This window comes from Wasmannia auropunctata, unplaced genomic scaffold (genome assembly GCF_000956235.1).
Source record: "Wasmannia auropunctata unplaced genomic scaffold, wasmannia.A_1.0 LD335709.1, whole genome shotgun sequence".
Lineage (NCBI taxonomy): Eukaryota > Metazoa > Arthropoda > Insecta > Hymenoptera > Formicidae > Wasmannia > Wasmannia auropunctata.
In genome coordinates, this window is record NW_012027181.1 from 781,565 (window position 1) to 798,385 (window position 16,821).

General features: G+C 42.1%; 1 protein-coding gene across 2 annotated transcripts in view; it reads left to right on the forward strand.

Moving 5' to 3' along the window:
• Positions 1-14,458, forward strand: part of LOC105456339 (neurotrimin) — a 195,018-nt gene extending 180,560 nt beyond the window's left edge. For both annotated transcript variants that reach the window (XM_011700299.1, XM_011700298.1), the window contains exons 7-10: positions 5,580-5,729; positions 6,797-6,835; positions 13,290-13,358; positions 13,781-14,458. In XM_011700299.1, coding sequence (XP_011698601.1) covers positions 5,580-5,729; positions 6,797-6,835; positions 13,290-13,358; positions 13,781-13,941 — 419 coding nt within the window. In that variant the 3' untranslated portion in view covers positions 13,942-14,458. The remainder of the gene's footprint in view (positions 1-5,579; positions 5,730-6,796; positions 6,836-13,289; positions 13,359-13,780) is intronic.
• The last annotated feature ends 2,363 nt before the right edge of the window (positions 14,459-16,821 follow it).

The window sequence follows — 16,821 nt, forward strand, 5'->3', positions numbered from 1 at the left end:
CGTTCGATACAGATGCAAATGCTAACCGCACAGCGCGGGGCAATGTAATAACGGCCCGGCGCGGGGCGCAGAAAAGGGCGATCCTTCGGTCGTGTTTGGCGTTCATACGCATATACTCGTCGCGGCGCGTCGTCCTTAGCCTTCCTCATAAATGCCAGATAAAATCGTGTTATACCTTTAACGTTGCTACCAGGATTCGCATGCATTATTCAGAGGCTAATTCCGGTCGAATAAACGGCCCGCGCGTAAGAAGAGCCCGCGCGAGATGTTCGCGCGCGCACACGCGCGAATACGCGGCTGATACCGCGCTTAAATAAATAAATCTAACGGTATTAAAAACTAGATTGCCCTCTTGTAATCGCCATATTGCCCCTCCCCGCCTCTTCCGCGTCTATTTCGAAGATATACAGGGCCGAACCGCCCGTGTAAATTAAAAGCGGCGCCGTGTTTCTCGCCGGTACGAAACTCATTTAAGGAATTAACTTCTAGATTAGATTCATGGATAAAATGGCATTAAAGGGATTTCATTCATAGGAGAATTTAAAGATATCTTTTCTTTATACAATGCTGAGCGCTCGCTGATCAATAGTAATGGGATTAATAGCAGTAAAGCGAAACGCAGGGGAGGGGAAAGGAATACAAGTTTTGATCACGGCGTGTATAAACACCGTTGCGTATAAAATTCACTCGCCGGCCCGATAAATCATGTGATACGAAAAGTGAAAGTTTTTTTTCGAGTAAATAGTGTGAAATTTTAATCAATGGACGTCATCAAAATTCTATTCTATAGATTCTCGCATTAATTTATAGCCGCGGTAGCGCACTGAGAGAAAAGTGTTTGGTATGTGTGACTATATAATTGCATGATAAAATAATTATGATTATAAGAGGGAGCTCCATTTTTATTGTCATTACTGCTGTAATGTTAATAAGTATATTAACATAATAATTATATTTATGATTTTGTCGTCGAACAAATATATAATTGCAAGCACCGAAAATGGCAATACATTATAAGTCAATTAATTATGGTAATTGCGATCTTTTTTTTTTTTTACTCTCAGTGGAGCGGCGGAAAACCGGGACTTTGGGCTCTGCGAAGAGCGATTAAATCATGCAGGAAAGATCGCTGTCGATTCATTTTCGAGAGAGCCAAGCGGCCGTTTGTCCTCTTTTTTTTATGGTTACATATTCGTTACAGTGTAGTGCACTTCGGCCGGGGCTAGCCTCGGGGCGGCGAAAACGAATCCACGCGAATTGGCACGGCCCCGTGCATCCCCGTGTTTTCTTTCATTTCTTCAGCCAATTTCCATTTGCGTCTAATTGAAAGCATTCAAATAAACAGAAGCGGCGGAACCGGACTGTGTGTGCGCAATTGTTGAAAATTTCATCCCGCTTCGCTTTTGACCGCCTCATGTCAGAATCCGCGAGATTGCGCCCGTCCCGCATTTCTCCTTTTTTTGTACTCGGCTATTGGCCGCGAACGTGATCAAAGCTAATACGGGCTGACGTTTGTTTCTGTCGTCGGACCGTTAAGTTATCCTCCATCCGAGATTACATCGATGGGAAAGAGACGCCGCCGCCGCCGCCGCAAACAACGCGGTAATATATATTCGCCCTGGCGATTATGTGCGCCCGGAAGAGGGGAAATAAATCGCGGCGGGTTGGGTGGCGCGCGGAGGGTGCAACGCGACGGAATGCATGTACGAATGGCGTGACTGGAAAAATGATTGGGGGCGATTTCACGCGTTTTAACAAGACGTACCGTGATCGATGCCACGGCAGATAGCGTCGAACACTTCGCCGTTTAGATCGGAAATAGTTCTCGGTGGCGACGTCAAACCTGTGTGGGAATGCCGACGGTGTTCCGAGGGAGAAACGATTGGTCAATCAAATAAGAAAGTGAATCATTTGGCTTTATATATCTTTCGTACAATCAAATTGCGACTCACACGTGCGTACATAAGAAATCGCTTCGCGCGAGTTCGCATGTGATAATGACGTTGAATGGAACATGATGGGTGGAACGGGGACGAATTTAAGATTTATCAGCCGTTTTATCCATACAAAAAGTAAATTGAAAATAGAAATGCGTTAATATTTATATTTTAAACTAAATACATGTGAAAGTTGTGTGAATAACATTCTGCTTTTATTGTGAATAACACATTTTTATAACATTTTTATTTACTTTATTTATTATTTTTTTATTGTTATAATACTACAATTTAAAAAAATGTAATAACACAAAATTCTTAGTTTTTTGTATAACGATTGTATATGGTAATGATTTATATAAAATTTCATTACGATGCAGGGATTAGTTGTTCTATGAATAAATAAATTTTGTTTATTTACAGAACAACTAATCTATGCGTCGCAATGAAACTCCACATAAATCATTTTGAATACTTAAAGTACTTATATAGAAAATTAAGATTTGTGTTATTTTTTCTTAATTACATTTTTATTCGAGTAAAGCACTTCTGCTTTTTATTAAGACAATTTTTTATTCAAATTCTAAATTGCCGCTAAATATTTTGTATTACTTTTAAATGCGATCTAGAATAATCTGCAATTTTTTCATAAATTATTTTGAAAATGTGTGTAATGCATCCTGAACATTCTTGAACCTCGATCCACGTTACATTTTTGTTGACAATAAATCAAAAGTGAAGTGACAATTTCTTGTTTAGAAAGACCTTATAAATGCAACTGTATTTTTCATTAGATATTCATAGCGCTATTTATATCAGGGCGGTTTCAATAACCTACATTTTCTGGCGACTCACTCTGTATAATTCAAGTTTTGCCCCATACAAAACCGAATCGCCTCTAAATCGTTCGCGCCAATAGCATCGTATACAATAGAAACGGAATTTCTTCCCTCGGAAAGGAAACGGAGGCCGAATCTGACAGCCATCGCCAAATTCTAACGTCGCGTCGGGGCGCGAGCAATTTTTACAAAAGCATTTGTCATCTCAATAATTTTCTCTTATACCTGCGAAACGGCACGAGAGAGAAAGTTTTTCGCTTTTCTTTTTTAAGCACTCATGCACAGGAGGAGGGCTTTGCAGCAATTTGCTAGAGTTCTTACGGAGTAGAAAAGTCGGCTGGGACTCGAGTAGTATTAAAGGGCGTTACTTCGCTTTGCTCGTTATACTCGCCAAAAATGTTAAACATTTAACCCGCGAGACGCGAGGAATAAGATTTGCAGTTCAGACAATTCGCAAAAAGTTCTCTGTATGTAGGAGATTTGTTGGCATAATCCAGAAATTTTCTCCGTTTTATCGAGCAGCAACTGCGAACGGTGATTCAATACTTCAATCAAATACGTGTACATGTGTGTGTGTGTATGCGCGCGCGCGCGCGAGTCAATTCTGCTTTCCAAGATTGATATCTTTGCGGCTAGACATTTTCGCATTTTTCCTTATAGTTTTCGCTTTTCAATACCTCGAACGAGATAGTTGCTCGACGTGTGTTCCGCGCGCGTTCTATATATATTCCGTTCGGAACGTCGGGAAATCATCTTTGAATCCGAAGCTACAATTCGAAGTCGTCGAGCCGGGGTCGAGGGTCGAGGCGATTTCTGATGCCCCGCATTCGCCCTGAGTGTGACGTAGTTCTCGCATAATCAATTCAAACGTCCTAAGATCCTGCGTTTTATCAAAACGGCACGGCGCGTCCCGGCAAATCGTTCCCCGTCGCGATCGGCGCCGTAATAAATGGCGATGTTCGATTTCGGGGGCCGGAAACGGGAGTGCCGTACCAGAATCGACTGGTCGTCCACGAATTCCCCGTTGGTCGCTCGTCGAAGGTAAACGTCACAATAGTTCAATCAGCTCGGAAGACGGTAGCCGCCCGCGTAGACGTCGCGTCGCGTTCGCGCGACTATTTCGGTATTCGACGCGCGGCATCAGGGTCTTAAGTTAACGTGATTTCGGTTTCGAAACGGCGCCCATTCAACGGGCGCTTCCGGTTCTCTCTCCGGAGGCGCCCCGGGAAGAAGATTTCAAACCGGCGGCGCTCTCTTCACCCATCACCGGGTCGCGGCGCGCGAAAAGCGTCATTGGCTCGGAATGCAAAGCGGAACAGTAAAAGGGATACAATCGCCGTGCTGAACTGTACTTTGGATTCGCCTCAGAACGGATAATGCGCTCTCCGTGATCGCGAATGTTGATATTCGCCATTTCGCGCTATCCGACGCCCGTTTACGGGATCCGATGAGACTCGTAAATTGTCAAATTACGCGTACAGCTCGCTCCGGAAGAGAGATAATAGAGAAGAACAGACATTCGCAAAAATTATCGGATTAATCGCCGCGCGGTGCATCACATTTCGATTAAATAAAGCATTTACAAAAACATTAACGCGATTTTTCCGCGTCTGCTTTTACACCCCGCGTGGATATCTCTCGCGTGCACGCCGGGCGAGGGCGATTTAAAATTTATAGTCGTTCACGTTCATTCCCGAACGAGTGACAAGTGGGACAATAATTCGCGGGACTCTCGAACAAAATCGTACACATCAATCTTTCGCGACGACAAAGAAATTTAATTATGTGCGACGGAAAACGTATGTTTTATATACCTATACGTTTTGTTGCATCGCTGCTTAAACTTTCATGACAGTCCTCCATGATGGGACGGCGCGGGACGGGGACGCGTGTCGAAAAACTCACGTCCGTAAAATCAATCACGGGAGGATGGGAGAAAAAGTTTCCGCGAGACACGGCGGGTGACGCGTCCAAATAGATCGCGCGCGGCCCGCGGCCACTTATTAAATCGCTCTCGGCCGACTTCCCCGGCGCGGGAAATAATTAGGAAACAGAGAGCCTCTTTGTTAAATTTCCCGGGTTTCCTCATCCCCGATCCGTCCGTGCCTGTGTAGATACCGTCATTGTTTCGTAGACGCCGCCGAATCGTTTCTATGAGATTTTTCGTATTGTCACCACACAACCGCCGCGCCGCTGGTTGACCCACATACCGTACCGTGGATGCGCGCGAAGGACAGACGGTTATTTAAAAGCCCTCGATTACCGCCGCATATCCCGATAAAAATACCCCGTGCGATCCGGGGTCGGTACTTCTATATATATATATATATATAGATAGATAGATAGATAGATATGTATATATTTTTTTATTTTCAAGCTCCACCCAGAAAGAGTAAATCACGTCAAGAGAAATGACAGGTACCCTCCCCCCCTCTTCTCCCCGCCGGGCAAACGTGACTGACAGCACATGACGGAGAAGCGAATTTTTTTTTGTTTTAATTTTTTTTATTCCGGTATGCACGCGCTTGCGTCTGGTTGATTTAAGCGTGATTTTTTTCTGGAATCGGGACATAGAGTGCGGATATAATGTCCACACATATCATTTCTTTTTTTTCTTTTTTTTTCTTTTTTTTTTTTAGTAGATATATCGCTCTAATTCCATCGATGTAATCCGGCGCGGGGCTATACCGCGTCGGCAAATATTTATCATTTTCCTAACGATAATGAAATAGACAGGGGGAAAAAAACGACGAAATATAGAACTGCGCAGCGCATTACTGGCGGGGATTGCGATTTGTTGCAGGAGGAAAATACGAACCGGTGCTGAAAGATAACGCGTACAAAATACACATGAAGCTGACGATAAACTCCGTCAGCCCGACGGATTACGGCTCGTATAAATGTGTGTCCAGGAACTCGCTGGGCGACACTGACGGCAGCATTAAAGTCTATCGTAAGTATAAAATCTATATATATATATATATATATATATATATGTGTGTGTGGCAACTCTTGGCTCTAAAATTTCTTTCTTTCTGCACTGCTATTTTAATGATCTCTCTCTTTCTCGTGATAGCCCATTGTCTAGACAGAGCAAATACAGGATGCGGGGCGCGGGGGAGGGGGGAGATTCCTCGGAATGAATCGCAATAAAATTGCACTGTTCGTCGTTACGCGGGATACTTCGCGAGGCGCATACCCTGGATTCGACAAAGCAGCAACGCGCCGCCGTCGTGGCGCGCTGACGCTGCAGCTTATTAAGCAGCAGCTGCGTTAAAATAGTTGGAATTTTTATACCGAGGATAGCGGACTGAAATCCGACGCGCGCGCAAGAGGCAGGGCCAGGCGTACCCCCTTATATTCTTAAGAGCGCACTCGCGCTTATGAATAAAACAATATTTCGCAAAAGTATTCCAGCGGGGCTGTGTGTGCGCGCGCTCGCGCTCGCGCAACCTGGGGGACGAGATTCCGTGATTCGAAAATCACGGCCCACGGGAAAAGTTCCTCGGGCGCCGCGCTCAACCGCGTCGCCCGCTGTATACCTGCTTACAGTTGCGAGTAATATTCGCCCGGTGAACGCGAATCACTCTCTCCCCTGAAAAGTAGCAGTACGAGCGAGCGAGCCCCCCCCTCCCCCCGCCCGCTCTGAAATTGTTTGCACCCGTAAAGTGAAAGATAACAAGGAGTTAGAACCTCCGCCGCGAGTTAGGGCAATGCGTAAACAAAGTCGCGCGAGTTAGAAAGTGTGACTTGAAAAGACTATATCCCCGCGCCTGCGCGCGCTTTATTGCTCGTCTCGTTATTTCTTGAATACAGCCCGCCGGGCCCCTCTTTCGAACTATCCTTCAAACTACCCCTCCCCATCTGAAGATCCCGCGGCTCGAGAGAGAGAGAGAGAGAGAGAGAGAGAGAGAGAGATTCCTCAATTCGTCGCTTTAGATATTTGACGTGCACTTTGAAGCGCACGCGGACGCAGCAGTCGTTTGAATAATACTGAACACGATGTTATTTATTTTTCAGCAATATCGAGCTCCAATTCCAACAGCACCAAGTACAAAGGTAAGCGTTTTCTATTTAATCCTCGAAACGCTATTGATATTGATTGATATAGCATTGCTATCGATACGTAAATTTTACATCCGAGAAAGTGGGCCACTTTTTAATTAAAAAGTATGGGTATCCCCATAACAGTGTACCCGATGATTTCTTTCACTTTATATGCTATTATTCTTTCATTAGTAAAAATACATTTTCTTGTTATCATTTTATTTAATGCCTGGCGTTCCGATTGAAAAAGAATATTTTTATAATATTTTTATGCGATATTTTTACATCGCAATATCCAGTGCGGTGCTGCCGTGACGAAACGTAGTGTGACATGAAAGATTAATATAATACAAAATACATTTCACACTTTTATCGACAAAATATTTGTAATCTATTATAGACCTTTATGAACGCAAATAACCCAATTATTTATTTAAAGCGAGAGAAAGAGTAGGCAATTAGTCAAATTCAATCTTGAAATGTATGTCCAATATCTCTTCATAACAATGTACGTAACATGCAATTACATATTTTATATTTTACTTTTTTTTTTTACGACTGCAGCATGTCAAACTTGCGTACGATAGTATTGTAGGAGGTTAAGCAGAAAAAAGTATTCTTTCTGCCTGAAGAATAACTCGATCCCAGGGCAGTAAAATTGACGCGCCAGACTTCATGGTACATACTAAAATATAGCGAGCTTACGCTTTTTCTCTCTCTCTCTCTTTTTTTATTGAAAAGATATGCCAGCCAGAATCACGTATTTTGCACTAATGAGGGGAAACCCTCGCGAATGTAAAGGGGGTTGGGAGGGACTCTCGGCGCGACTTAATTTCGAAATTGCTTTATGAATTTCAATGGCACTGTGAATGAAACCGCTTCGTAGAGATACTAAGCCATTAATTAATTAACCGCTTCATTTCAATTTCGTTGCACGAAATATAAATCGACCGCCCACCCTTACTGCTCGCTTTGTATCGAGAGGTACTTTTTGAATGATGAAGCGCCAGTGTACTTGTGGCGGACGAACGGGTCGCTGATTAATTAGATCGAGTAGCCAGTTTGTGCGATCGGATCCGCGGCATCGTACGCTCTGTTTGAACGGAGCCAAAGGAACAAATGCGCTTTTTCGACATTGTGTAACTGTAATGAACATTGTACCTGTGTACAATCTCCTACAAAGGACCCGTTCAAGTATTCGATTAATTTTGTTTTTAAATATAAAAATCAAAGAGATACGTATATTTTTATATTCCCAATCTAAAACACTTTTCGAAAATTTTACGAACTAAAATCTCTTTTTCATCAATATCTCCGAAACTATATTAATTGTATCGATTTCTGATAAGATTATTTTTGCTATTTATCGTAGAAATAGTAATAACTTTGCAAAAATAAGTGGAGATTGAGAGATTTTTCATCGGAAAAATAAAAATTTTCTTATTGCTATTTAATTTTACGATAAACGCTGACAAACTTTACCTGGAACATTTTTCGATGCGATAGATGGATTCGGAAATATTACCAAAAAAAGAATTTAGCCATAAAACTTTTAAGAGATATTGTATCTCTTAAAATCCCTTGAGATTGATCATATATAAACAATTTGTCTGTCTCCTACATTTTAATATTTAATATGAAAGGTATTTCAAAACAAATCAACGTCAGACACTTGAATAGTATCCATTATCAGTAGATGGAAAGGACAGGTTTTGCTGAAGTATGCATGTAAAAATCTAGCTACATGTAAATACATATCTGAAAATAATTTTATAATTATTAAAATAATTATATTAAGACACTCAAGCTGACTGTTATAATATCAAAATTTTTTGCAACATTACTCAGCATGCTTGAGTTTCCTACATAATTAAGTATTTTGATGGTTTAACAAAATTATTTTCAGATCTGTGTCTAGTTTTTAGATATTTCAGCAGAATCGTTCTTCGTTGAATTATTTTATAATTTCTGTGTTCTTCAAATATCATTTCGTAAATCTCCGCTTTATGATGACATAAACGAATATATTTTTTGTCGTTTAGCTTTTAAAACGTTACGTTTCGTAGAGAGATTATAGATATTTCCTATAACACATTACGAAAAATGGATATAATCATTAAAAAGGAAAAAGTGTTTTTTCAAGGATACAATCTATTAACAATTATAAACGCTCGGCAGTGCAAATTATTTTTCGCTTATTATCTTCCGGTACGCTCTTAAACATCGCCGCGATTTCCCGGATTGTAATTTCTATTAACTATCGCAATCGGGAAGTGTGTTCCACTACCGCAGGGGGGGAGGGGGAAGGGGCACGCAACAAAAGCGTGCGTTCGCGCGAAATCTGTGTCACCCGCGTTTGTTGAGGCATTTCAAGAGTTTTCCATCCGACCAACTTCGAGCGTCTCCTCCATTCGTCGAGCGCGCGGATGAGGCATTAAGAGAGAGTCGGCACTATTTCAGCGTAAAATCGCGGTTGAATAGGAGCCGTCGTCGTGTGACGTCGTGTCGGATTTCGCGGGCCGACCAGCAGGCCGGTCGGCCGACCGACCCGATCGACCGTCTCTCGTTTTCACGACAGGCCGCCGCTGCCGCGCCGTGGCGAGAGAGAAATCCCGCACGAAAGTCGGTGCCGCGTTTCGTGCAAGCACGCGCAGAGTGTACGGAGGTCCGCTTATGCGCGAGCGCGCGCGCGCGCTTGCATTTGTGCGATAGCGGAGAGATAGACGTTTAGAGAAACGACTTTTTAAAGAGACCCGGATGAATAACGTTTCGGCTCTTGCACCTATCGCGCCAACCTGCCTTTCATCGCCGGTGGAAAAAGGACAAACACGAACTTCCCCGCAAAGGGACCCCGCCTGCGTCCCTCCTTCCTTCGGCTTTCCTCTTTACGCGTCTCACACACGGCTGTGCGTAACTTTTTCCTAAGTAACCGCGCGCACATCCGTTAGAGAAATAGAAGTTTCTTGAGAGAAGAATGTTCAATTTACATCAGAAAGATTAAAAAAAAGGAGCACTTTGACATGTTAAGGTTTTTAACAGTTTACATCGTTATATACCGTTTTATATGGAAATATTTTCTCAAAATTTAAGAATTACGATTGCTTTAACGTAATACTTTATTTAGCACAATAATTGTAATATTTTTATAATATGATAATGAGATGCAACACATTACTGGACTTATTTTTGGTATGCAAATGAGTATTGAAAGGGGGCAAAATGGCGGGGCAGAGAGACGTTTAGAGTACCAATTCGCGAAAGACTCTCTTCTGTCTCTCGACACGGTATTTCGAGTACGCTGATGTATTCAAAGAGATAATAATACGGGAAGAGCTTTGTGGAACAATACATCGGCCCCTCAAAGGAGATGGTAAATTACATGTCAGTGCGCCGTGCCGTATACCGTGCTCCGCTGTATTCCGTTGTGCTCTGCCCGAGTATTAACTAAGCGCACGTAAAGTATTTTGTTATCTACGTTGGGCTTTTTCTCTCTCTCCGCCGCAAAATGTATTCATCGTCGAAACATCGCACAAAGGAACAATATACGAAGGTTTATATTTTTGTAAACCTCCAATCCCATTTTAAACTCTCGCGTGTCGAACGTTTCTGAATGTATCTCGCGAATCGCCATTATCCACCAAATAATTTATCATGCATTTATCAGTTTTCGGTTGATCGTTGAATGTTTTGCTTATGTAAAATCTCGGATCGTTCTGAGAAGCGCTCGAAACCAGTTAATTATCATTAGTGACATCTACAATTTCCCGAGCTTTAGAATGTCACGAATATTAAATTAACTCGCCATAAACGGTCAGAAACACACGACATAAATTAAGATAATGAGATAATGCGAAACGCACAGTGATTACACGGTTAGAAAGTTCAAATATGTGAAAATGTTTAACTCATCGAGATAGACGCTATTACGCGTCTCTTCTTGACCGTATACTGTTATAATGTAATATAACTGCCGTGTATGCGTACTATATCAGGATGAAAAACGCCGATATAAAACCGGGCCTTTGAAGCACGTGCTTTAAGGCACTCTCGCCGGTCTCGCGATATAGCCTCCAAGGCGCTTGAGAGTCTTCGCTCGCCGCTTTAATGGTTCATTTCGCAACGGGGAAAACTTTAAACATCTCGCCCCGTCTTCGTTTTATGGCTAATCGATGTTTTTACGGCCACGCGCGCGCGGACTCCTCTCGCCACCGCCCGCGCGCGAGCCCGCGCCGCCGCGAATACGATTTCATCGCGGCCGGCGGTCTTTATGCAGTCGCGCTCGCCGCACCGCGACGTGCGGGATATAAACGGGATATAAACGCAATATAAACGCGAATTAATTTGGCATACACATAACGGCTAACGCCTCTTCGTAAATCAGTTCGCTGTTGCAACGTTATCTTCGTACAAACGCCCCCCAGAGACGTATTTTTAGTCCGTTTCGCTGCACAGAAGCGTTATATTTTTGGACCGATGTGCGGTGTTTTGTGCAGCCCGTATCACTGCAGAAATCACCATAATTAGTAGCGCGAAGGCCGCGCTCGCGCGCGTTGCCAGCGGCAATAAATAATCGCCGGCACGAAAGTGATGTCAGCGCGGCCGAGCTGCAACCTCGGCCGAAAGAGGCAGAGCACGCTTTCATATTTCATCGAGTATCTTCCGCGCCATCATAATGAAAAATCCGGGATTTATTATTGACCCGTCTTCGGGTCCGACTTCCCGTTCGATTCCCCGCCGGCGACCGGAAATCGATATATGCAAAATATTTTGATGCCAACAGATTGGGAGGCGACGTTATACGTTACCGCGCGCTCGTGCGCGCGCGACGGAAGATTTATGGAGACAGAGGGACCGGTTTTCAACGTCCTCGGTCAATTTTATTGAACTCTTTCCACCTCGCCACATGCGCTTAAATATACACACGCCACCCGGATACGGGTGTCGCAGTTAAATGTGCAAAGCAATGTAAATATCGACTCCCCTCTCGCGCGCGCGCGGGGGGTGATAATGGAAAATTGAAACGGTGCATTATCGATGTCTCTCTGTTAAGGGCAAAGCGGATTTGGCACGTCCGGTTAGTAACTTTTAATGGGAATTTACCGCCCCGCTTTTATCTCCTTCACGTACCGGAGTGGTTAATGTGTACACCGTTTCTCCACGAGGCGAAAATATTAGACGCGCGCGGATAGAGCGGGCTCGATTCTCCGAGCGCACGCAAGAGAAAGAGAGAGAGAGAGAGAGAGAGAGAGAGAGAGAGAGAGCGCGAGAGAGCGAGAGAGAGTAACGACGCGAAACGTCTCTGAGACTCCGCGCGGGAACTTAACAACGCGGAAGCAAACACACGTCGGTCATACCACCCGTAAGCCCTTCCACAATCTGCGCACCACAGGGCTTTTGCCCTATCGAGTGCCAACGGCCCCCGTTCTCTCATTCGTTCTTCTCATTACTTGAGAAAACACGCGCGCGCGCGCGCGCGTCCAAGCCGCATTTTTCACGGAGACAAACGAACTGGCGCTCACCCACCGCGAGCAAAACGCTAGATCGCTTTTCCAATAGCGACAGAGCATCCACCGCTCGCTCTACCTCGTTTTTTTTCTCCTGTTTTATCGTTGTTTAACGTTAAACTCGCCGCAGCTCCGCGCGAAGGACGAAAATTTGACCGCGCTTTTATCGAGAGAAATAAACTCCCGGGGTCATATTTTTTTATTTGTGAAAGACAGCGGGATTACGCGACTGTATCCGATGTACATACAGGGTGGTCCTTAAATATTTTAAAAGATTTCACGGAGCAATTCTTTACATCAAGACGGAAAAATCACCATTGTATGTGAAAGAAGCACACATGAAATTTGTATTCATTCAAATCGGACGTATTTAGTCTGCACCACAAAAACCGGTCCCTCACAAATCGTTTTCTATCTTCGTGCTCGCTGTCATTGCTACTTCTCTCTCTCCAGGCAATTGATTTAACAACTGTCGTCATTAGTAGTCTCGTGACGTACCATCTGAAACCGAACACCACGCGAAACAAATTACTTTAAAGACATTCAGCGAGGGAGGGGGGGGGGCGCCAATTAATCAAACGGAGCACGGTAAAACAAAACACAAATAATCAATTGAATAATGTTCCATCCGTAAATTTCTACGGAAGCGGCCGGCGCTGGAAGTACGTCATGTTTACGTAACGCTGTAAAATTTATTAAATAAATAAATGCCGCTAATTGGAGATATGAATTTATTTTATGATCGTCGATTAATAAATAAAGTTAACATCGACAGAAAATTAATCGCGTTGAGTAAAGACGAGTGAACGGGGAATATTTCATAATTAGGTGTAGCCCCTATGAATAAAAGTATTCGTAAATATTTATACGGGCAATATTGACGGTACCAAAATATAAACTTCGCTTCGGAGGAGAACGATACCGTTCAATATATCTCTCTCTCCCTCTCTCTCTGTTTGCAGGTAAAGCGAGGCATAATTCAGGGAACAATAACATCCTGGAGGGAAATCAAGACATGCTAAAGGAACGAGGTATACATTAAATATCAATTTAATTCCGACAAAAGAAGATTCAATTCCCACAAAGATTATCTTCACTTCGGCGCTTCTTTTTTTCTTTCTGCACTTACCAATCTCGCGAATGTCATCAAATATAAAGGTACGATTTCGTACTTCGACGCTCATTTTTGGCGTCAAAACGGATTACATAATCAAAATTGACGAATACCAGGCATCATTTCGATCACGTGATCTATTTTAACGCTAAAAATGAGCCAAGCATCAGCATGAAAAGGTACCTTAAAAGATTTTTTGGGTTTTTCGCAAAAATGAAGAAACAAAATAACAAAAATATAAACGAAAATTATTCTTATTTTCGAAGGCAAACTTTCAATTTCTTGATTATTAGCTCTGATCATACGTTTCACAATCTCTCTCTTTCTCTGCCATCGTAGATCTGAAACTACGAGGCCGTAAGGAGAACGGCGGCGACGTAGCGGACTACGACGAATCCAGCGCAACCAGCAACGGCAGCTCGTCCCTGCTGGTGATCCTCGTCGCGCTGTGCCTGTGCCTCCACCATCGTCCGCAGATGCGAACGCTGCACCCGGCCTGAGATCCACCCACGACGGTCCTGCACGCCATCGCACGCGTAATCCGATCATCGAGCCATCATCATCGTGACTTTGTACATCCACTTGTAAAATCCATCGCTCAGGGACTTCCGTCGAGGATGAATATCGTCGAGGACTGCGTTGACCACTTTAAACTTAAAACGATAGGATAATAATATTATAAATATAGCGTTTTAGCGGCGGGCTTAGCCCCCTTTCCCCGCCCTCGGCTGCTGGCGCCGCCGCGCGGAGAGAGTTCGCTAAGGGAGGATTACGACTTAAGGGACAGTCATTACCGCGGACAGTTTCGAAACCAGAGTTCGGCTGGCGGCAAATCTACCCCATGCGGCCGGAATCACGGTTACAATGTTGGGGAAACGCCTGATTTATTTTAGGGTTGCATTAGCGGCGTTGCAGAGATAAACTGAAACATCCATAAATTTTGTGCGTTATCATGAACAGCGTCGAGGTATTATTTTTTTTATTTTATTTTTATTTTTTATTTTTTTTTTAAGAAAACTAAATTAAGTTGCTCTCTCTTTCTCTCTCATCTATCACATCTCTCTCTCGTTCTTATTTTTCTCATCGTCTGTCTAGCTTAACTCTAAATTGAAAAGAAAGCTTGTACTGTGATCTGCCCATTTTTGAGGATTTAATTTATTTATTTGTAGCTAGCCGATATTCCATGTAACTGAAATAACGTTGCATACAGCTAATAAATTCTTTATGAAACAATAAATGAGTGAGCAGTATCCTTTATCGAACGAGAAAGCACGCATTTTCCTCTGCGATCGATTCTGACAACAAGCGGTAAACAAAAAAAAAAGTGTCCATTGAAGACGAAACGGACAACGTTCGCGGAGAAGAGCGGGGAGCAACGAACGATGGACAGTTTCGTACTGTTTCGCGTCATTTTTAATTGGCTACCCACGATGGTATCCCGACGTCGGACGACTGTTACGAAGCGACGGCCAAACGATGCAGCGACGCAACGATGCGGCTACGGCCGGCAATTGCTGGAAAAGGCAGTTACTGTAGACGCTTATTAGAGGGGCTCTATGCTAGAGCGGAGGTGTCCAATTCTGAGTAAAGGACGAGCTGCTCGGACAGTTTCGAGCTTCGTGCACATACTTCCGCTGATCTTTCCCCCGTAAACTTTTAAAAGTGCATCATGCATGTTTCCAAGAATAGAATTTATACGTTGCGCGTAAGGAAAAATATACACAATAAGGTTTGTACATTTTTATTTATTTATTATAATTGTCTTCATTTTCAGCGAACAATTAAAAATACATGTCAGGTCCCAATTTTATTTCTTTACGAAAGTTAATACTTTTGAATGCTACAAAAATAGCAATGTTTTTCTTCTATACTATCCCATTAAGCAAAATCACTGGCTCAACATATTAAAATGTTGATTTTATTGATTTTTATATTTATTTTATAAATTTTATCAATCTTCTTGCATAATATTCTATAATTGTTTTTAAAATATTATCTAATAATATATATTTCTGAATATTAAGAAAATGTTTTATACCAAATATTTTATAAATGTTGCGCTGATAATAATTTTAGCGCAACATCATTTTACTTTTATTAATATTGAAATTTACAGACATTTTTGTTCTCTGATATTCTTATTTTAGAAAGCGTTTTATTTCTTCTTTTTTTGGATTCTTTTCTCACAAGCTATTCGAGCCACAGCAATGTCTGTACGTCTGTTCGTCACGCAATTTAACTCGCATCTCGTATTTTAGATATAGATTCTATTACCATGTTACTTTAGAAAGCGTTTGATTTGTCTTTTTATGGAACATGTATAAATTCTTTAAATTCTGTCTCGACAAAGTTATTTAAGTCACAGCAAAAAAAAAACGCGAGTTTGCACTAGCACGATTTAACTCGTCTCGTAAAGTAGACAGCTGTCTTTTCATATAAAATATAAATTATTAATAATTTTTTAGAGCTGCATCAACGCAGGGACATCGATTGGCGTCGTTATACATACATTGACTTTCCGTAAATTCTGACTTGCGACTTAAGACGATCGCTGTGTGCATAGAGTAATAACACTAGCATTAATCTTATAGAATAACCGAGAGGCGCGTTATATTAAAATAGTCATTCGCTTGAATATTCGCACCAAAAGAGAGAACCTCGGCAGACATCCTGAACTCTCTGTTCATCAGAATTTTTACCGAGGCGGACGTTCGCGTTAACAAAAACCTATTCTATAACGACTCTTTGTATAGTACCATGTATAATATATTGACATACTATGTATAGAGTATTAGTATGTAATTACTGGTATATATATCGTATATAGGCAGTATGTATACACACATGTGTGACAATGTTACATCGGCGTCTCTTCGACTTTCTCCCAGCGGAATATCAAATTAATGATTTATCTTATTCTCGTACAAATCTCTTACGGAAATTTAATACTACTGGAAGTGCCAAATAATTACTTATTTTAAGTATTAAGGGCACTAAGAGGAGTGTTTTTAATCAAAATAAGCAGTTATATCTGGCAGTATTAAATTTTTGTAAAGGATCTTGCCTAACTCGTTATAATATAAGTAAAAATGTGATTATTTATTTATAAATCTTTTCATTTCAAGAATTTAAATAAAATAAAGATATAAATTCTGTAATTTCAATTCGCGACAAATGCAAAAAGTAATACTCAAAGAGAATACTTGACGCTTCAGTAATCCTATTTTTCTCAAAGTAAAAAATACCAGAGAGAGAGTGTATATCGTAATCTGTATATAATAATGCGTAATAAGTACAAGACTGAGGAGGCTCTTGCGGTCTTGAAATAATTCCCCGAGTGGTCGATGTATTGCGTGTGAATAGATCTCACTCTTTATTAT